Source organism: Prionailurus bengalensis, chromosome E3, assembly GCF_016509475.1.
Source record: "Prionailurus bengalensis isolate Pbe53 chromosome E3, Fcat_Pben_1.1_paternal_pri, whole genome shotgun sequence".
Classification (NCBI taxonomy): Eukaryota; Metazoa; Chordata; class Mammalia; order Carnivora; family Felidae; genus Prionailurus; species Prionailurus bengalensis.
The window spans coordinates 2,023,853-2,045,910 of NC_057357.1; the positions used below are offsets into that span (position 1 = coordinate 2,023,853).

At 64.1% G+C, this 22,058-nt stretch overlaps 1 protein-coding gene across 1 annotated transcript in view; it reads left to right on the forward strand.

Annotated features, from left to right (window-relative positions):
- The window catches only part of ELFN1 (extracellular leucine rich repeat and fibronectin type III domain containing 1), a 63,988-nt gene extending 44,553 nt beyond the window's left edge, over window positions 1-19,435 (forward strand). The window contains exon 3 of the mRNA XM_043559538.1: window positions 15,990-19,435. Within this exon, the coding sequence (XP_043415473.1) occupies window positions 16,282-18,759 (2,478 nt within the window). The 5' untranslated portion in view covers window positions 15,990-16,281 and the 3' untranslated portion in view covers window positions 18,760-19,435. The remainder of the gene's footprint in view (window positions 1-15,989) is intronic.
- The last annotated feature ends 2,623 nt before the right edge of the window (window positions 19,436-22,058 follow it).

Sequence of the window (22,058 nt, forward strand, 5' to 3'; positions counted from 1 at the left end):
CACGTCTCCTGGCTCCATCCACGTCCCTCCCTCCTCCCCTCCCCCGCCGTCTGGTCCAGAACACTCTGCCGTCTCTCCTGCGGTGACCGTGGACGCCTCCTCTTGATTTCCCGCATACCCACTGTTGTCCTGCAACAGCCAGGGTGATCGTAGCTCCTCTCTACTAAACCTTCGGTGGCTCCTTGTTGCCCTTCAGGCAAGATCTTGTCTTCGGCAGACACTCTGGGGTAAGATAAAGGCTCCCAGCAGTCCTGCACCCCCTGGGGTCTTGTCACCCACCCCCCTGCAGGCTCCAGCTCCCCTGGCCTCCTTGGTCCCTTGTATGCCCCATCTGCTCCCGCTCTGCTCACCAGGTGCCTTTGCATGGTTAAGTCTCTCTCTTTGTTCAAGTCTCTGCAGAAATGTCGCCTCTTGGGGAGCCCTCCTGAACCCACAGATCAGGTTGAGTCCCCGGCTGACACCCGTACCGGTTGAGTTTGGTTGTCTGCATCCCTTAGCCCAGCATCTGGCACGTGGCAGGGCCCCAGCTGCTGTTTGTGGCCCTCAAGGGGGCAGGGCAGAGCTGCGGTCCCCGCCATGTGGGAGAGAGGGCAGGAGTCACAGAGTGGCAGGCTCGAAGTTGCCACGTGGGCCAGCAGAATGCAGGGCCGCTGATGTCACGGAGCCCGTGAGGACTTTGCTCTTCCTAGAGCGGCTGACACATCCGCGGAGTCTTCTAGAAAACCAAGGACGTGGCAGGGCCCAAAGGACTCGGCTCTGATTGGTGGGCTGGCAAGCACTGTGGTCGGGCAAGGAACAGATCCCTGGGGAGGCCTGTGGCTCCAGCGGCCTCGCCCTGCAGGCCCTGGGCGCCCCTGCCCTGGACCCTGCCCCGTGTCCCTGGGCTCCTGTTGTCCAGCCCAGCGGACAGTGCCCCAGCAGCACGTGTTCCCCCGTGAACCCGTCGCGGGTGGACCCCGATCCTTCTCAACCCACCCCACACCTGCTCTCCTCATCAGGAGGAAGCCCACATCCTCGGACCCTGGCCCGGCCCGGACAGAGCCCAGGACTCTGCCCGTCACCTCTGTTGGGACGAGGAAGGCGGGACCAGGCAGGAGGGCCAGATTCTCCAACTTGGGCCACGGGCTTCTTCCCCCACCCCCGCTTTTGGTTTCCCCAGAGGCCTTCTAGCTTACGTCAGGTCCAGGCGGCGGGAGGTCTGTCCAGCTTCCTGCAGGGGCACCAGGCCCAGTCCCCAGCCTGCCTCGGCCCCGGGCCGGGCTGGGCAGAGAGCTCCCTAGGGACCGGAGCGTTCACGTTTATGGCGGGAAGGAGCCGGCAGCCGAGTGCAGCAGCCCAGCCCTACCCGGGGTGGGGGCAGGTGGTAGACCAGATGGCCCTTTGTCCCAGCATCGTGGTGGGGGGGGGGGCCTCCGCAGCCTGGGGCTGTGGTCCCGAGGCCTGTAAAGGCCCCTTCCTGCTCCAGGGTCTTGTGGGCCCTTGAGACCACGTCTCCCTTCCCAACCGGATCCCCTCCTCTCCTGAGCCTCCCTCCCCGTGGGTCTCTCTTCCACAGGATAGGCTGCTTGGGTACTGTTTTGTCATGTGCTGATACGGTCGATTCATTGCCATAGCAAGTGGGGCCACGACCAGATTCCGAGCGTCGATCCAGTCGGAGCCTCGCTTCCTCCAGTGGCCTGGAGGCTGCCCACAGCTGCTCTCCTGGGTCGAGGCGCCAGCCTCCCCTCCGTTTCCTCATCTACCGAATGAAGTCCAGCGTGCAATTAGCTGCTCCTTCCTGTGTCTGACCGCATTTAAATAAATGTGCGTCGGCACCTGTAAAACCAGACTTTTGGTAGCAGAAAGCTGGCCCGAGTGTACCTGAGCCCCAGGCCCACGGGCGAGGAAGCAGAAACGCGGATTTAGCGACTTGACCAGGGCCGGCATTGGGCAGATGGCATCTCTGTGTAGCCCAAGCCCTCGGCCCCTGTGCCCCGGCGCCCCCCTGGGCAGTGGAGGGGTAGGAGGGAACCAGCCCCAGGGCAGTCATCAGCCCCCTCCCGCCCCTCACCCCGGCTAAGGCACAGCCCCAGGGCCTCAGGGTGGGTACGAGGGAGCCTTTTGGAGACGGGTCAGGAGAACAAGGTCCTCGCCCTGGTTGTACCGCGACCCTGCTGTGTGACCGGGGGGGGGGGGGGGGGGGGGGGGGGGGGGGGGGGGGGGGGAGTTCCTTTCCTTCTCTGGGCCCGAGCGCAAGCCCTTACAAGGTCGAGGCCAAAGCTGGGAGGTTCTGTTGACGTGGCTCCTCAGGCCCCTTGCTGGACAGCCACCGTGTGCCCCCGCCTCGCCCTGGCAGGGGGCCGGCACACAGGGGTCCACCCAATGAGGAGGGGCCAGAGCACCAGGCCACCAGTCAGCTTGCAGGGCACCACGTCGCGTCGGCCAAGTTCAGTCCGTCAAACCTTGCCTCCGTGCGTGGTCAAAGCCAGGCGGGGCCCGGGGCAGAAGAGGGCACTCGGAGGGGGCAATTCCCCCCAACGCTGCAGGTCAGTATTAGAGCTCGGACGACCAGGAGGGGTGAAGCGTGTGACGCAGGGAAGTCCTAGGTCAGAAATGAGAAGCCCGGTCTCCCCTCCGTCCTAGATTCCCCTGGGATCCTGAGGCCATCCCTTACCCGCTCTGGTCCTCAGTGCTCCCATCTGTGCAACGAGAACCCCTGTAGGACTCATCAGAGGCCCCGGGCCCGCAGCTCCAGGGGCTGGTGCCTCTCACCCTGCGCTCAGTGGCTGTGACCCTCAGCCCTGGGGATCGGCCCGGCTGGTGGGGGCCCGAGTGGCCTGGGCCTGGTCCTCAGGACCAGAGAAAACAAAGCCGGAACCAGAACGGGGTCCCAGCCAGGGAAGAGCGCACTTTAAACGAAAGCAGACGCCTGGGCCCGACCCTAAACCTGAACCAGGGGTAGAGTTGGATTGTGGAAGTTTCTGTTTTGTGAAAGCTCACGGGTGAATCTGACAGCTCTCCCGGTTTTGGGGAACCCCTTGCCAGGGGCGGTGCCCTCTCCGACACCCTGCCTCTCCTTGCACACCTCTGGCGACGGGGAGCTCAGTCATACACAGCAGCCCGCTCCTTCCAAAACATGTAGAAATCCATTATAAAGTATTTAAGATGTCTCAAATATTTAAGAAATCCTGATAAATATTTCACTAATTATAAAATATGTAATACAGCTAAAGGTGCGAAGAATAACACCATGAATACCTGAACGCCGCCCCTTCTGGCTTCATATTAATCCCCACGCGCTGCCGGTGGCGCAGGGAAGCGCTGGAGGGAGCGAGGAGGCCTGTGTCCAAGTGCCCCGAAGCCCCCCGCGTGCCCTTCTCCGACCCTCTCCGCCCTCTTTCTTTCTCCACTTCTCACCGTGGTAAAACACACACCACGCGAAACTGGCCACCTTCCCCCCTTCCCCGTTTGTAAGGGGGCGGCTCAGTGGCGTTAGGTACACGGTTTCCCGCAGCCCCCACCCCCCCCCCCCCCCCCCGAGCGTCTCCGGACCGGCTGCGCCCCGCGCCCCCACCTCGTGAGGCAGTGGGGCCTTTGCGGAAGTTTGCGATGGTGATTCTCACACCCGCTTTTACGCTTCCCTCCACTGGCGGAGCCCCCCTGCGAACCCGCTGTCTGGCGCCGTTTAGCGCTTCTGCGACGCGGCTGGCGCGCCAGGGGTTCGGAAGGCTCACCCGGGGTCTCGGCGGCGCACCTGTGGGGGCATCGTGCCGAGTGCGCGGTTCACGGCTCACCCCTCTTCGCTGCCAGCCAGCGCTCCGCTGTTCGCATACCGTGCCGCACTCTGATCCGTGCACCCGTGGACGCCTCTCACGGCCGCGCCACGTACGCGCCCGGCACGGGCATTCGGCTCCCACGCTCCGTGCGCCTCTGCCTTCCAGCAAGGCCGCGTGGTTTACGTCGGGAGGGTGAGCGTCCACCCGCAGGGCCTGGGGGCGCCTGCTGTGCGGGTACAGGTGCACCGAGGCCCTGCCCCTCGCAGACGCCGCCCCTCCCTCTCGCCTTTCCTCGGACACCTGCCTTTGCATCGTCCCCTCGCTGCCGGCTCCCTCGCCTCGCCCACGCGGACCTGTTGGCCGCCTGACGTGTGGCGACGCACGGGGGCCCCGGGGCCGAACTGCCTGGGTTTGAATCCCGCCCCGTCGAGCAGCTGTGGAGACTCAGCCAAGTTCATGACTCCCAGTAGGTGCTCTCGGACTGTGAGCTCTGCTTGTCTTCCTTAAAGTCTGAAACCTCTCTGAATACAGGCTGAGCGGTGCTGCATAGAAATGGATGGTCACCTCCCCTATTCTACCTGCTAGATCTCTGTTAAGTCAGCCACGGTTACCTTCTTAGGTGGCCACATCTATTGGCTCAACCTGCGTTTGCCTCATTCTCTTCCCTGGGGGTGGCGTGGAGCCACGCTTCTCTGCTGACCCCTTCCTGGCGCGTTTTTGTCCTGTGTGCTCCGTCAAGGTGGAGATGTGACCTGTTATTCCAGCTGGAGGGAATGCCGGGCTCCTGGTCCTGGCCTCCAGCATGTGTCCCCTTCCTGCAGACTCCCGGAGGCCGGTGGGCGGTACGGCGCGGGTGACAGACGGACAGACGGCCCGCAGACAGACGGAGGCTCAGAGCCCCGGGCGAGGCGGCAGGCGGTGTGGGGGAGGAGGCGGCGTGAGCCCCAGCAGCTCCGCTGTCTCTCTGATGCGCCCGGTGCTGGAGGGCAGACCCGCGGAGGGGAGCGCGTCCTCACACCTCGCTTGGGTGGCTTCCAGCGGTGTCACTTACGCGGAGGATCGAGTGACCTCCAGCTGCTCCGGTGGCGGGACTCCTGCCCGTGGTGAGGCGGTAATTAGACGCTCATGTGCGAGGCTGCTGTGTGCGCGTGAAGTGCGGCGGGGGCGGGGGGAGGCCGCGGCCAAGGGTCGCACTCCGGGGACACCCCTCCCCCGCAGGTGTCAGGCCGCAAGCTGCTGTCCTGCCAGCCCCCCCCCCCCACCCATGATGCTTCCAGTTTTTTCTCACCTTGGCCCTTCGAAGCCCCCCTGAGGAGCTCTATTTATAACCGCGGCATACGGACCACGCTGGATCTCCCAGCTCAGACATAAGCGGGAAGCGCGGCACAGCCAAACGCAGCCCCAGCCCCCCGCCCCCTCCACACACAGGGGAAGGCCCGCCCGGAGCTGTCCCCGGGCCCACGTGGGGGGCCCCAGCACCCCCGTATCTCAGGGACTTGGGGTGCGGCTGCCGTCCGAGGGGATCTACAGTCACTTCTAGCCCCAGGGCTGCCCAGGGAGGGTCCCCGAGCGCCTCCAGAATACAGACCACGAACCCGGCCACACCTGTGCGTGGCGATGGGCCCTCAGGCCGGCCACGGAGCCCCATCCTCAGGGGACACGGGACATTCTTAGAGCACATCCGTGTCCCTCCCAGCTCCTGACGGGGCTTCCTTTCCTTCCGTCATGCCGTCTGGCTGGGGCTCCGGCCGTGTCCAGAATACTCGTTCTCAACCCCTTGGACTTGGGAGCGCCCAGGACGGGCCTTCCCTCCGTGCTGTTTGTAGGGGAGGGAGATGAGAGGGGTCTGGCTGGGTCCTGCCCACCCACAGCTGTCTGGAGGGAGCCCCACCCCTTTGCAGTCTCGGTTTGGTGTGAGAAAACCAGAGGGAGGCGGGGACAGACCCACGCCCCGGTGTCCTGCCCCCAGGCTGCCCTCCCAGCGGCCTCTACCTTCTGTCCCCCCAGCCCCATGTTGGGGGACAGGCTCCGGTCTGCTCTCTGGCAGAGCATCTGGGTAACAGCAGAGCCAGCCCCTTCCAGATCAATCCCGTTCCTCGTCTTGCAGCTATAATTAATGTGTGCTGTGTCATTAGATTGATTTTTTATGGACTCTGAGAGCTGGCGGGGGGAGTGGAGGGGCAGCTGGGGGCTGGCTGCGGCCCACGCCCCCTGGGAACGGTGCCACCCCAACGCTCAGGCTCCCGGGGCCTGGCTGCACCGCCCGGACTTTGCGCAAACCCTGCCCCGTCCGTCTGTCCCCAGATCCTGGAGACGGCCGGAGCCCCACAGGGCCCCCGCGGAGCACAGAGCGGTGCACACGGGACGCGTTTCTCCTGTGCGGATCCCTCGGTGAACCAGGAGGTCACTTGATTGTTGCCACTTCCCAGAGGAGAGAAGACGTAGGCTGAGAAAGTCTGATTTGGTGGCGGAAGGGTCACGCCCCACACATCCCGCCTCTGGTGAGGGGTCCCGCCCGGCCGGCATGCTCGCAAACACCCCGGATTCTGAGGGCGAGGAGCTGCCTGTGACAGGTGGGGCAGGCGAGGCTCGGGGGGGACGCGGGGCTCACCCGACCCCTGACATCAGGTTGTTACCCGTGGCCACGTAACGAGCCACCCTGACCTCGTGGCTTTGTGGGGCAGGCATCCAGGGAGGGCTGGGTGGCTTGTCTTCATGCCCCCGCTGGGGGCTCTTTCTAGAAGCCACCCCGAGACCCTCCCACACACCTCAGGCTTCTGCGGCAGGCGGTGTCAGGGAAGCGGCTTCTTACTGGTGGCGGCTGCATCCGAGACTAGGTCCAGACTGCCCGCAAGGGTGCCCTCACGATCCTAATGTCGTCCTTGGGCGCTGGGGTCTCCCAGAGACCCGCGTGGAATTCACCAACTCTGATGCCTGCCAGGCTGGTGTAAGCTTTGCCAGCAGAGACTTCTCTGGGCCAACCGCGGATCAGGAGAATCTAGAACGCACAGAAGATGAACCAGGGGTGACATTCACTTGAGAAGACGACCATTCACTTGACAACGTGGTTCGCGGTATTTGCCTGCACGGCTTCTGGGAGCCCCTCTGCCACGGAGGGGCCCTGAGCTCATGGACCCGGGAGGTCCCCCATCAAAGGCATTTCTTGACTGAGCCAGCTGCCACCGTCTGCAGGAGATCTCCCCCGGCAGAAGCGAGAACGGCCCCGAACCCCAGGAGGCAGAGGTGGTATGGAAAATGAGACCCCACGCGGCTCTTGCCCGTAAAGACTGGGTCAAAAATCCTCAATAAGACACAAGCAGACCCAATTCCCCAGAACATCAGAGAGATAATCTGCCATGATTATGTCGGATTTGTCAAAAGAACTCAAAATGGCTTAATATTAAAGAAACCTATTAATATAATACAGAGCATCAACAGGTTGGCCAGGATGCCGTCTTCATAAACGATGGGAGGGAGGTATCTGATAAAACCTAGTGCGAATTTCTGGTTTTAAGTTAACTGCTAAAACCAGAACGGAAAGGGTACTTTTTCATCACAGTAAAGAGTAGATGTCGCTCCCTGGCCACCCTCGTTCTAAAAGATGAGATTTTTTCACGATTCCTGTTCAGAAACTTTTATTAAAAAAACCCAACAGGGCCCTTTATCACTGTCCAGAAACGCTAGACATAGCAATAAGACACGAAACCGAATTAAACGGGATGTCTGTGGGAAAGGATTGCAGTTATTTGCAGACAGATTTGAGACCCAAGGAAGCCACGAGAACCAAATGAAGCGATAATTTGAGGACTTGGCAGAGGTACGGGGCTGGGTATAAGGCAAACATACACAAATCAATGATTCTCGTCTGCACCAGCAGCCGCTAGTCAGAAAACATAATGAAATAAATGGTCCCCGCTCACAACGGAACAACAGAAAACTCCACGGGATTCCCAGGAATAAATTTACAAGAAAAATTTGAGATCATTATGAAGGAGGCTGTAAAGTTTTCCCGAGAGACCAAAGAGAAAGCAGGCGTAGTGGGGTAGGCTGAGCTGGAATGTTACGATCCCTAAGGCTCTTCCGAAATTAATTTGTAGGCTCAGTGCACTGCCGTCCGCGCCTTGGCAACGTGGTTTGAAGTCATTCTGAAAGTTCACCCGGAAGGATATCCACCCAGAGCAAGGTATCTGGAACGCGGGGAGTGAGAACGGATGGGTTTCGTCCTAGATATGGAAGCCTGTTACAGAGTTGCAAGGATTTAACGGGGCTGCTAAGGTGTCACGAGAGGGGCCGGGAGCCACCAGTGGGACAGAATGGTCTCCAGACAGAGGCCTCCTTGGTGGCCTTACAACCTAGCAGGAATGCTTGGCGAGTGAAAGAGCGTCCGTTAATAACTGCACCAGAGCAACAGGCATAAATGGGAGATCATCCCTGGAAAGCCACGCGCGTGGCTGGGCCCCTTCACAGGTGATTGTGGCCTGAATGTCTTCACAGGCCCCCTGCTCCGCGCCTGAAAAGGACATCCCAGAGCCTTCGGCCCACGGTCTGACTGATGGGGAGGGACAGATGGGAAGTCAGAGCTTTGCAGCACAGGGGCATAGTGGGGCAGCTTTGGGATTACAAGGGGGGACCGCAGCCCCAGTCAGGGGTCTGAACACAGAGCACTTGGGGGTGGACCGGTGATGTGCAGGGAGGGGTTACGTCCCAGGCGGGGAAACAGCGCCTAGAGAAAGCGTGAGAGAGGCAGGCCGACCGTCGCCTTCTAGGGCAAGGTGGGGGGGGTGAGAGGCAGGCCAGGCGGGGACCGTCCCCGCAACGTGGACTCTCTTGAGGGAGCTGGGGAGCCATGCGGGGTTGAAGAGGGAGGACAGGCTTGACCAGACTTGCCCTCTGGGCAGCATGCTGCCGTTGGGCTGGGGGATGGGGCCTCACGCGTCAGCTGAGGGGACAGATTATTCAATTCGTGCTGGCAGGACAAATTTGTTGCCTGTTGGTGGGGGCGAGGGATTGATGTTACGTCTTCTTCACCCCAGCCAAATACCTTCCAGGCGGATGGAAAGTGAAACGGTAAGAATTCAGACCGTAAGGACGTTAGCAGATAGAGGTGACGTCTGCTCCTCGGGTGGCTCAGAGTTCCCTCAGCTGCAGAGCAGAGGAAGCCGTGCGTGTGCGCGTGTGCAGGTTTGATGACACACAAAGGAAAGACAAGAGTCTGGGGGCCCAGGCCTGCCCGTGCTGCCGGCTTCCCTTCCAGAAGCCTCTTTCCTGGGACGCGAGCTTGAGGGTGATCACCTGGAAGTCTTTTGTCGGGATCCCAGGTGTTGTGATGGAACTCTCCAGAAACGTAGGGGAGAGAGCCCCATTTCCGGTGTGGGAACACCTCGGCCGCCGAGGGGGCCGTGCTGGCTGTCCTGCACCTTGCCCGGGAGTCTCCCCGAGGGCCCCTCGCCAGAGCGGCTGTTTCCCCCCAGCGTGGCGCCCACCGGGGCGCAGCCGGCATCGTGGTCGGCCCTGGTGCCGCGGACGTGTCCTGTCCGCCGCAGCCCGTGTCGCGTCACTGATACTTCTGACGCTGGTCTTTGCTTGGTATCCGATTACCCTCGTTGTAACATTTGAGGGTTAATTGCTAATTTATAACCTCTGCTTGGAAACCATGCCCCAAATCTTTAGTACAATTAATAGCGGCCAGGAAATGTGCTCTGATGAAAGAATCATAGCAACGGAGACTCGGGCAGGACCTGTCCGTGCGGAGGCCAGGCGGGTGAGCGGGCTTGGCCGTGGTCATCGGGTCTGCGGGCATGGCCCGGCCGGTGGCTCGTGGGGAGAGGGAGCCGGCGTTCTGTGTGGACGTCCCGCCTTCCGCCGGAGCTCGGAACAGGGACGGAACTCCCCAGCTCTGAGAGGGCTCCCGGAGTTCAGGGCCTTTGGAGGTCTCGGTTGCACTGGGAAAAGCAGAAGCGGCAAGTCTCCGAGGTCCGTCTCAAACCAGCCATCCCTCAAAACAACTGGAGAGATTCAGGTCAGACTAAAGATAGAACTTCCTGGCTGCCAGGGTTAGGAGGGTGTGATGGGGAACAGTGCCAGTGTCCTTTGGACACCCAGACCCTTGCCTGGAGTCAGTGACATGCTTCCTGACGGCCGGGGGTGGACCGGTGTTCCTGGAGAGGGTCATGTGCCCATGGTTCCTGGAGGCCGGCCAGCCACCCTCCTCCCCGATCCCTGCCAGAGCCAGAGCAGGAAACCATCGCAAAGTGATTTCTCCTTCCAACAGTGCCATACATCATGTTTTTTAATTTAAAAAGATGCCCAGTGGAAGCCTAACAGACCATTAAATGTTGGGGTCCCTAATTAACTCCAGAGCAGCCTGGAGCTGCGGGGCCTGCTGGAGGAGGGACCGTGCGAGCCCGGCGTCATCCAGCCCCCGGCCCTGCCCGGAGCCCTTCCCGCCGCGTCTGCTGGACCAGGCACCCGTAGCCGGCCGTCCCAGGCCAGCACCTCGGCGCGAGTTGGGGCCAGAATCTGCATTTTTAGCAAGCGGCGTGATGGGCGCTGATGGGCGATCCACTGTCCTTCCTCCGGGAAGATCTCGGCTGCTGGCTTTCCCTTTGGGGGCCTGTTTCCATATCCATCTTACGTCTTGTCGGGGTCACACCGACCCCTGTGTCTCTGGACGTCAGAGAGGTGGCTCCGTATACAGGAGGCACTCGCTTCACGCGGGGTCCTGGAGGAAATAAGGGATCGCCTCTGTTTGCACACTTCCCGCTCGTCCCAGACTCTGGCCAGGCAGGGCGAGGCCCCTGGGCTCAGGGCTCCCGTGGACCGCCCACGTCGGGGGCTCCGCACTCTTCCCGGGCCCCGTCCCTCGACCTTCGCCAGCGCCCTCCGCCATCTCGCGGCGAGGACGTGTGGCGCAGGCGGCCGTCTCCCGGCCTGCCTCCCAGAGGACAAGGCCAGGGCCAGCTGAGGTCGGGGGCTTGCCAGACCGACCCTGGGGCCAAGTCCTGAGGATCCGGCCCTGTTGAGTCAGCACTGCTGGACCGCCCGCCTCGGGAGCCCGTGCCAGCCTCCTCGGGCAAATGGGAAGCCGGCGTGGGGAGGGCGGGCTTGACGTGGGCAGTGAGCCTGGAGACGGCCTTCACGGCACTGCCGCGGCGTGGGCACCAGGGCGGGGGCTTGCTGAAGTGAAAGCACCCACGAGGCCCGTCTGGCTGGCCCGCTGGGTCCACCCGCGCTGCCCGAAATGTGCGTTTCCCCCCACCCCCTTCCCCTGAGGCCAAGGGGCCTCTCCAGCGAAGGGAGTGGGCATTTTAGAGCGTGCCTGTACCAGGGAACATGCCGGAAGGTTCAGATAATCTGGTCACCTCATCCTTGCTGTAACGCCGCGAGGGGAGCTCCCCAGGTGATCTCCGTTTGACGGAGGAGGAAGCGGGCCCAGAGACGTTAAGCGACTTGCCCAAGGTCACACAGCCAAAGCGAGGCAGACCCAACATTCGTGCCCTGGCCTAGGAATCCGAAGCCTGCGGCGGGCAGGCCCCGCCCTGCATGGGCTCTGCTGGCCCAGGCCGCGTCGTCGGCCAGTGGCTGCACTGGCCCGATGTGCCTGTCACGGCCCCGGGGGCTCTGCAGAAGGGCCAAGCTGCAGAGGCAGACAAACATTAGCAGTGAACATGATCTATCGGCCAAACATTGGAGCGGTAAAAACGTATCGATCGATAGCTTTCCCCCCATCTCCCCGCCTCCCTGTGCGCCTGGCCCTCGGCCCGTTTCCCTCTGGGTGTGGACAGTCCACTGCTTCAGCAGAAGCCCCGGCCCCGGCCCCGTGCTGGCCTCACGTCGGGGCTCCGTGATTGAGGAGGGCAACGGTAGCTTTAGACAGATGTGTTCCCGTCCCAGCGTGGCCGTGGCGATTATGCAAATCCGGTCATAAGAAGTTTAAAAGCCTGGAACCGCCGTATTTCTTTAGTTCATTAGTGGCAACGTGGCCGCAGGGCTGATGTGACAGAACAGACGTGGTGCCAGCCTCCCGGGCCCCGTCTCCGTCGCCCCCTGCGCGGCAGACACGCTCCCCGCAGAGGGAGCGCGTGTGGGGGGTCTCCTGCCGCTCGGCCCTTCCACGCCGGTCCCGGGGACCCCTGCCACCCCGTCTCCTGCCATGGCACCGCCCGCCCGTCACTGCCCACTTCCCCGGAGGGAGGCTGTTCTCTGAGCCTCCACCCTCTCTGCCTCGGACACCCGTTACCGCCCTTCTTTGCCTAACGAACTCCTACTCACCTGCTAGGACCCGTCAAACAGCACCTTGTTGTGGAAGCCTTGCCCGACTGCCCACAATTTCGCGGCACCTTCCCGGCACCACTCAGGCCTCTGTGTCGTCTCCTGCTGGTGCCCCAGTGGCTCGTGGATGCCTCGGGGCCCTGACTGTTCCTAAATGCCCCGTGCCCGGCACGTCCACCTGCCGTGGAAGACAGGAGCAGGCACGTGGACGAGGACGTGGCCACCAGGGCTCTCCTGCCGCCCGGACTCAACCGGCAAGGCAGGGGGTAGACCAGAGGTGTGTGTGTGCACGCCAGCCCTGTGCTCGTGCCTGAGTATCTTCTGCAGTGTGTGGGGTTTGGGCCCCACTCAGAGCTGCCGAGAGACCGGCCCTCCGCCCGTCTGGGCGGGATGCTTGGTTTCCTACCCAGGGTTCTTTTCATGCCCCACCAGGTGCCCTCCCCACCCGGGACAGGCCCCCTGCCCTCCGCCCACTGGCTCCCGTGTGAGTGCCCCTGCCCACCTCTTTGTGGTGTGGGGTCATAGTCATGGGGCCTCCGAGGGGCCGTCCTGAGGAGTCCGGGGTGCCGGCACCGAGCCTGGGGTCCAGCAAGCGGCCGGGGCAGTGTGCTCAGGGCGTCCGTCCGTCTGGGTCAGGTGTGCATATGGGAAAACCGCTGGGCACTCAGGCTGGAGTTTTGTAAAGTGATGGCATCGAACATGCATGGATCCGTGGCCCCGCAGGACGGGTCAGAATGAGCAGCTCTTGGAGGCTCCGGCAGCGTGGCCCCAGTGACGCAGGCCGCGGCCCAGGGCGGGGACGGCTCCCGCGCACTAGTCCGAGAGAGCGGGGGAAGGGAACGATCTGGGGGAAGCACACGCGCGGGAGGGGGCTGGAAACCGCTGGTGGCACCCCGGAGGGGAAGGAGATGGGGCAGTGGCTAGCGGGTAGCCAGGTCGAGTTGTGTCTATGGAAGGTTCTAGAACTATGCTGCCCAGTACGACAGCCACTAGTCACATTTCTAGCACTCAGCAGCCATGTGTGGCCAGGGCTGCCCGGCAGGACGCACAGAGGGAGTTCGGAGGCACCGGGAGCTGGCAGGGATGGTGTGGAGGGAGGGGGACCGGCAGAGGATCCCAGAGCTGCAGGGGTGCAGGGGGGCGGGCACCTGCATGTCTGGGGCCAGGGGGCAGGTGACGGGTGGGGGCTGGTGTGACAGTTCTGCACACCCCACCGGCCGGGCAGGCTCTCGGCAGGTGTCCTGGGTACGTTTATTTAACGAGTCACTTGGCGGGCGAGGAGGACAGGGGTGAATGGGGTGGGGACGGTGACAGAGCCAGCTACAGATGGTTAACCGATGAACCAGTGAGACCCGGGAGGAAAGGGCAGTCCCGGGGATGGTGCGTGATCCCGGCAGGACCTCTCTAGAAAGCTGACTCGGGCTACTTCCCATGGGGTGGCATCCTGTCCCCCTTACCCTGGGGTTAACTCCTACTCGGGGCGCTCAGTCCCTACAGCCGAGGGGCCTCCCGGGGGGACCAGGCACTTGCCAGAGCTGACGCCCAGCCCCCAGCCCCACAGGAGGAGGATGGGGCCACTCACCGTGTGGCCTTGGCCTCAGTTTCCCACCTGTAGAGTGAGTTGTGCGGCAAGATCCCTGGGTCCTCCGAGGCCAGGTCTTGGGGGCCATAAAAGGGGCAGAAGGGACCAGCCACCAGGGTCACACTCCCACTCCTATATCCCCGCACCCGAGGCCAGGTGAGGTGAGACAGGACTTCCCATCCCCCACAGCCTCCAGAGGGAGCCCCTGGACTGGGGACGAACCCCATCCTGAGGGCCCTGCCTCCCTCATCACACGGGCCAGCCCGACGGCGGAGGCTTCAGAGTGTGGGGGTGCACAGGGGAGGCGAGACTGGTCCCCAGAACCACCTGCCGCTCCCAAGGTGGCCAATCTCTAGGCTGTGGCACTGGGGTGGGGGGCTCCCGGGTGGCGGCACACCACGTGCACATCCTACCACGGGGCCGTGTTCACTCGAGGTGCGCGTGTCCACGTGCACGTGCCCGAACGTGGGTCCCAACGTGTGTGTGTATGTGTGTGTGTGTGTATACTGACCCTCGCACGTGCACACCCAGACACACGACCGAGCCCGGCACAAACGTGTGGGAACCTGCCTTGTGCAAGCCACACGCGCACACAGACCCACGCCCCCAGGCGCCCCTGGGAGGGGGGCGGGGAGAGGCTGGTAGCCTGGGGGCCCCTGTCCCTCCTCCCCGGGCGCCTGCCCGTGATAAGGCTTCTTCAGGCCCTGTAATCCTCCTTAACTTGACTTTGGGTTATTTTGAGCGAGAGATTAAAGGTGATTACAATCAGCACTGCTGAGGCGCCAGGTTTCCTAGACAGGCCTGCTCGAGTACCTGCTTCCGGAGGCGGGAGCCAGGCTGACCCACGCATCCCGCACCTGCCCCCGCCCACTGCCGCGCTGCACCTCAGTGCACTGGGGCGAGGCCCCCTGGGGGAGGGGCAGCCCGCCCGGGCACAGGCAGGTGGCCACCGAGTGACAGCGACGGGGATGCGCTCCAGGGGCTCCTCAGGGGACGGCACCTTGGAGGTCACGGGCCAGACTGTGCAGGGACCCCGGCGACCCCTGGCAGTCTCCCTCCTTTGGGGACGGACACCCAAGCGTGCCCCGCCAGGACCCTGAAGGCACTTCCGACTGGGCCCAGAGAGGGCCCGGTGGTTTGCACCCGGGGCCGGGCCAGGGGTGGGTTCCTCCTCGGGTCCCACCTGTCCGATCTCTCCCCACTCTGCAAATCAGAAAGAGACTCTTCCCCAGGAGCCAGATCAAAACTGTTCTTTATGAAGTTTCCAAAGGGAAGGAAAATCCATTTCGCATCATTATATTTTTTTCTCCTAATTTAAACCGCCTCAGTGCAGACTAGTTGCAGACGTCAATATCCGTGAAATACACTCAGCTGGCCACCCGCCAGGCCACAGAGCGGTTACAGAGGCCGGCTGTAAATCCAAGCATTAACAAGGAAACACATCCCCATTCGTCTGTCCTGCGGGAGAAATACGGGGGGCGGAGGGGGCGTCCCGCAGACCGGAGATCCTCCCACGGGTGGGGGGCCGCGGCAGGCAAGGGGGGACGGCCCCGTCCCGGGGAAGCGCGGGGTCTGGAGGGACAGCGGCCACCGTCACATCGCATCGTGTCTTGGGCGTCGTTGGCGGAGCTGGGAGGGCTCGGCCCTTGCCTGGGTCTGGGGAGGGGGCGTGGGGGAGTCTTCGCAGAGCCACCCCTGCCTTCCGGGCCTTTCTGCCGGGATCTACCCACACAGAGTGGTGACACCCTCCAGGGCCCCGGAGCCAGGTGCAAAGCCTCAGGGACCATCCAGCTGGCTAACTGGGCGAGACGGAGCAGCCGGGGCCCAGCCCAGGAGAGCTCCGGCCCAGAACCTAGCCGTGCGTGGTGCCTGGATGGTGCCGGCTGCGGCCTCCCAGCCCCTCCCGGGAGAGGAGCCGGAGGGGACCTGTGGGCCCTGGAAGGATTTGCGCCCTGCCAGCTGCGGACCCTTGGGCCAGGGCTCAAAGCACCCTCTGCAGGCCGCTGTGAGTGCTGTGAGTGCCCTCCCCGGAGAGGACGTCCCTGTCTTCCCTCTGTCACGAGGGAGGCACTGAGCCAGGCACACACGGTTCCTGATTCTCCGGGGCGACCCTAACTTTGAGCCCGACCGAGCAGGTGCAGCGGGGCTGGGGAGGGTGGGAAGCTCCGAACTGGGGCTTCCTTTGGCTTGCTCCCCGCCCTCAAGACAGCGTGTGTACTGAGCACTTCCTGTCCCCCTGCGTCGTCCTCGGGCTCCCCGAATGCGCCTCCTTGTTTTGTCGGGCGGCTCAGCTGAGCCTGGCACGGGGCCACACCTGACCCCCGGGCCTCCCGCGGCCGCCGCGTCTCCTGACTGCCCTCTCTTCTCTTGTCTTGCCGCAGGACCACGGAGCTGGAGGCGGAGGGTGGAGCCGTCGGGACGCCCAGGCCGATGGGGGAGGCGGCCACGGCCACGGCCTCGGCGGGACGCGGGCGGATGACCCGGGGCGTCCGGCAGTGAGGGAGCACGCCCGCTGCGCCACCATGCTGTCTGGGACAGGACGCCCCTGAGAACGCAGGCAGCCTCCCCCCGCCCCTCCCCCCCCCGGGGGCCGGCACCCAGCCTCCCACCCGGTTCCCCATCCCCCCCACCCCCCCGGCAGGCAGAGCGGGGGCTCCCGCGGCGGCGGTCCCCATGGCCGGGTGCCGGTGGGGCGCGCTGTGGGCGTGCGTGGCGGCCGCCACCCTGCTGCACGCGGGCGGGCTGGCCCACGGCGACTGCTGGCTGATCGAGGGCGACAAGGGCTTCGTGTGGCTGGCCATCTGCAGCCAGAACCAGCCGCCGTACGAGGCCATCCCGCAGCAGATCAACAACACCATCGTGGACCTGCGGCTGAACGAGAACCGCATCCGCAGCGTGCAGTACGCCTCGCTGAGCCGCTTCGGCAACCTCACGTACCTCAACCTCACCAAGAACGAGATCGCCTACATCGAGGACGGCGCCTTCTCGGGCCAGTTCAACCTGCAGGTGCTGCAGCTGGGCTACAACCGCCTGCGCAACCTGACGGAGGGCGTGCTGCGCGGCCTGGGCAAGCTCGAGTACCTGTACCTGCAGGCCAACCTCATCGAGGTGGTCACGCCCAGCGCCTTCTGGGAGTGCCCCAACATCGTCAACATCGACCTGTCCATGAACCGCATCCAGCGGCTCCACGGCGCCACCTTCGCGGGCCTGGCCAAGCTGTCCGTGTGCGAGCTGTACAGCAACCCCTTCTACTGCTCGTGTGAGCTCCTGGGCTTCCTGCGCTGGCTGGCGGCCTTCACCAACGCCACGCACGCCTACGACCGCATGCAGTGCGAGTCGCCACCGCTCTACTCCGGCTACTTCCTCCTGGGCCAGGGCCGCCACGGCCACCGCAGCATCCTGGGCAAGCTGCAGTCCGTGTGCACCGACGGCTCCTACGTGGCCGAGCCCCACCCGCCGCCGGGCCGGCCGCCGCCCGGCCGCTCCCCGCCCCCGCCGCCGCCCCCGCCGCCGCCCCCGGAGCCCAGCGAGGCCCCGTGCGCCGACGACGAGTGCTTCTCCGGCGACGGCACCACGCCGCTGGTGGCCCTGCCCACGCTGGCCCCCCAGGCCGAGGGCCGGCCCCTCATGAAGGTCAAGCAGCTGACGCAGAACTCGGCCACCATCACGGTGCAGCTGCCCAGCCCGTTCACCCGCATGTACACGCTGGAGCACTTCAACAACAGCCGCTCGTCCACCGTGTCCAGGCTGACCAAGCCCCGGGAGGAGATCCGCCTCACCAACCTGTACACGCTCACCAACTACACCTACTGCGTGGTGTCCACCAGCTCCGGGCTGCACCACAACCACACCTGCCTCACCATCTGCCTGCCCAGGCCGCCCAGCCCGCCGGGCCCCGTGCCCAGCCCGTCCACGGCCACGCACTACATCATGACCATCCTGGGCTGCCTGTTCGGCATGGTGCTGGTGCTCGGTGCCGTCTACTACTGCCTGCGCAGGCGGAGGCGGCAGGAGGAGGAGCACAAGAAGGCGGCCGCGGCCGGCGGCCTCAAGAAGACCATCATCGAGCTCAAGTACGGGCCCGAGATGGAGGCGCCCGGCCTGGCCCCGCTGTCCCAGGGCCCGCTGCTGGGCCCCGAGGCCGTGACCCGCATCCCGTACCTGCCGGCGGCCGCCAGCGAGGCGGAGCCATACGAGCTGGCCGAGGGCGGCGGCACGCCCAAGGCCGGCAAGGGCAACTACATGGAGGTGCGCGCGGGCGAGCAGGCCGAGCGCAGGGACGGCGAGCTGGGCCGGCCCGGCCCCGACAGCCAGAGCTCCGTGGCCGAGATCTCCACCATCGCCAAGGAGGTGGACAAGGTCAACCAGATCATCAACAACTGCATCGACGCGCTCAAGTCCGAGGCCACCTCCTTCCAGGGCGGCAAGGCCGCGGCCGCGGCCGCCGCCGAGCCGCAGCTGATGCTGCTGTCCGAGCCCCTGGCCGCCAAGCACGGCTTCCTGTCCCCCGTCTACAAGGACGCCTTCGGCCACGGCCTGCAGCGGCACCACAGCGTGGAGGCGGCCACCGGGCCCCCGCGCGCCGGCCCCACGTCCGGCGGCTCCGCGCGCAGCCCGCGGGCCTTCCGCGTCGAGGGCCCCGGCGGGCACAAGGCCGCGGCCGCCGAGGCCAAGTACATCGAGAAGAGCTCCCCCGCGCCCGACACCATCCTCACTGTGACGCCTGCGGCCGCCGTGCTGCGGGCCGAGGCCGAGAAGGGCCGCCACTACGGCGAGCACCGGCACTCGTACCCCGGCTCCCACCCCGCCGAGCCGCCCGCGCCCCCCGCGCCCCCGCCACACGAGAGCCTGGGCGGCCGCAAGGCGTCCATCCTGGAGCCGCTGACCCGGCCGCGGCCCCGCGACCTGGCCTACTCGCAGCTGTCCCCGCAGTACCACAACCTGAGCTACTCCTCCAGCCCCGAGTACGCCTGCAGGGCCTCCCAGAGCATCTGGGAGCGCTTCAGACTCAGCCGCCGGCGCCACAAGGACCACGAGGAGTTCGTGGCGGCCGGCCACGCCCTGCGCAAGAAGGTTCAGTTCGCCAAAGACGAGGATCTACACGACATCTTGGACTACTGGAAGGGCGTGTCGGCCCAGCACAAGTCCTGAGCCCGCGGCCGCGCCTGCCCCGCCCCCACCCCGAAACGCGCGACGCCCAGGGGACCAAGAAGGACACAGGACCCACCGCAGCCATTTGTAACCCAGAGACTGCCACGAAACGCCACACCCACGCGCGCACACAGACACACACACACAGACACGCACACGAGGGACTTCCGAAAACTGTCTGGGCGTGGGGGTGGGGGAGGGGACTCTTTTTTCATTATCTTTCCTCTTGGATTCTTCTCTGCCGCCTTTATCTTCCTGTCTGTCTTTATTTTCTTCCTTTTTTAAGAAAAAATAATAAAAGTAAAGTTCTCTTAAAAAGACATAAAACACCAGACGTGGGGGTGTGGCCGGTGTGGCCTCCCGGCTCCCCCACCCCCCCCACGATTGCCTCTGTCTGTGGTTTGCTGTGCATTCTCTCCTCGGTCTGTCTCTTGGCTGCTGACTCCGGAGGCCACCAGAGAGAGGCAGAGCCAACGCAGGCGGCCGGGTGGCCTCCAGGACCCCCGCCTGGAGCCCTGCAGGGGAGGCTGTGGGGAGGGCCTTGCCCCGGGGACGGCTGTCGGGGGTGGCTGGAAGGGGGCGTGGTCCACGAGCATGTGCTCCGGCCCGTCCCCCCTGTATGCTGTCATCCCGTTGTTCAGAAAAATATTTCTATATTTGCAATGTTTGCTGTAAATCGAGAAAGAGACTATATCTACTAAAAAAAAAAAAAAATTCTACAAAGGGAAAACCCAAATACTTGTACTGGGTTTTTACTATGGGACTTAGGGAGGGATCTGGGGTTTTTTTTAATGTGCTATTTAGGGTGGTTTTATCGGGTTGGGTTGGGGCTGGGGTCATTTACAGGTAGGGTCACCACGGAGCCCTCTTCCCAGGACAGCAGGAGCGGGCCGTCGTGAGCATGGGTGGGGGGGCTCACAAGAACCCTGGGAGAGGTGAGCAGTCCACCCCGGGCTGGAGGACGTGCAGAGGCGGGTGAACGGTGGCTTGTGTCTGGTGCGTGGACCCAAGTGCGCACAGGCCGCAAGCCGCGTGGGTGTGAGTGGGCAGCCAGGGACGGGGGCCTGTGTGGGTTTGCGGGTCAGAGTCGAGGCGAGCCAGCCTCGGAGCCTTGCAGCCGGACGCACGGACGGGTACCTTGTCCAGCAAAGCCACCTTCTCCCAGGGGAGGCGGGGGGGGCGGGGGGGGGCCTGGGGCGTTGTGGGGAAGGGGCGTCTCGCTCTGGCCCCTCCCTCCCTCTAACAGCCCCGGGGCCGGTTCTCCTGCACACGCACGCACACACGTGTCCCCACCACCGCTGGCCTGCCACCCCAGGCCCTCCTCCCTACGGCCCACACCCTACGGCCGGGGCAAACCTGTTCCCCGTCTGTATTTCCGGCAAAGACCCAGTTAAGACACTGGCCGGGGCGGGGGAGGTGCTGGGACTGGATCCCAGAGAGCAGACTGACGGAGGCAGGTTTTTGGGATCCGGCAGGTCAGCAGGAAAGGACTCAGGGCTGGGCACAGCCCTAAGACCAGTAGCCTCTGCTTGAGCACCTCCAGTGACAGGGAGCTCACCCCTTCCTCAGGAGCTGTTTCCAGCTTTAGGCACCTCCCTGAGACGGCGGGGAAGCCAGTGCCGGCCCCCAGGGCCCAGCTGACTCCCAGGCCCCAGCAGCCTCGCAGCGCCGCGCACAGGGCCGGTCTGCCCCCAGCTAGTCCTCACCTCTGTGCTCCCCCCCACCAGGCCTCACCTCTGTGCTCCCCCGACTACATGAAGGTTCTGGGTAGGAGGCTCCGCATGGGGCAACCTGGGTGGGCTTTGACTGCCCCCACCCCCACTGAGCCCCTCCCAAGTTGGTCATCTCCTTGCTCTCTGCCGTGGGGTTCTGGGAGGACAGCACGGGGGAAGCCTGGTGGCCGGCGAGAGAGGCAGCAGGGGCAGGAAGGGGGGGCACCGAGAGAGGGGACACAGTAACACAGGGCAGTCCTGGCCAGGGGACAGAAGTGGGGCCAGGCTCCTCAGCCTGCTGCTCCCTGTCACTGAGGAGATAAAATTGGCTATTTATAGGAAATCAGAGGACAACAGACACAGGACAGAGTCGCCTGCCCTGGGTAGGCAGGCCGGGTGTATGAGAGGGACGCGTCACCGCCAGGGGCGCTGCCACCAAAGCAGGGGTCCAAGGGGAGGGGAGGGACCTGGAGAGGAACACACAATGGTGGAGGGGGGCGGGGCATCCCGAGCAGCCAAGAATGTTCCAGAAGCCCCGACCCTCCCAGGAACAGCCAGGGCTGGACAGAGGTGGCTCCGTGCCCGACGCCAGGCCAGTCCCAAAACGCAGGTGCGTGGGTCACCATGCCCTCGCTTGAAAGAAGTCATAGCGGAGTTGACGAGGGTACACGGCACAGGAGAAGACACACTGATTAGGCACCTAACGTGTGCGGGTGGCACTCTCGCACCATCGGAGCCCAGAGACAGATCCAACACTGCCCCCACCCTTGAGGAGCTCACGACCGTCAGGGCACCCGACGCGGAGGCAGGTGGCCCAGCTCAGCCCAGGAGGCCCAAGGGAGGATGGGGACCCCGCATGGGAAGAACCTGGAAGGCTGCCTGGAAGGGGTGATGTTTGGTCTGGATAAGGGAACCACAGTGAGGAGGGGGTGGAGGCTCCGAAGTCAAGAGGTCAGCATCCTCGTGGGCTCAGGACTGAGCTCTGAGCCCGGGATGAAGACGTGCAAGGTAAGCCCTGCCCCGTGGCCGGGGTCGGTGCTCAGCCTCCCGGAGGCGGCCTCGAAGGGTAGTGCCCATCGGGTGATGGGGCTCGAAGGCCAAGAGCGTCGGCTCACACCCAGCTTCTGCCCCTCACGACCCTGTGACCACAGCAAGTAGGTGACCTCTCTGCGTCTCAGCGGGGTGCCGACACTGGGTCACCGGGAAGGTCAAATGGCACGTGGGGCCATCGCGCCATTGGCACGATAACGCTGCATCGCCAACGGCCACGTCGCGCTATTGCTCACACACCTGGGTGGCCGGCAAGGTGGCTCTGCCGATCCTGGTCAACCCACCCGCGCGTCTGGGGGTAGCTGGTGGGGACAGGGTGGCAGGTGATACGGACCCTGGGAGGTGCGAAGAATTAGGCCCATCTGAGAATAGAGGCCAAGTGCACGGCCACGCGGCACAGAGAGCAGCCCGTCCAGGACAGGTGATCCTGAGGCTTCATTCATTCTTCCCTTCAGTATGCAATTACGGAGCACCTACTGTGTACCGACACACCAGACACATCGAGACGTGTCCCCTCCTTGGAGAATGAGTCATTCG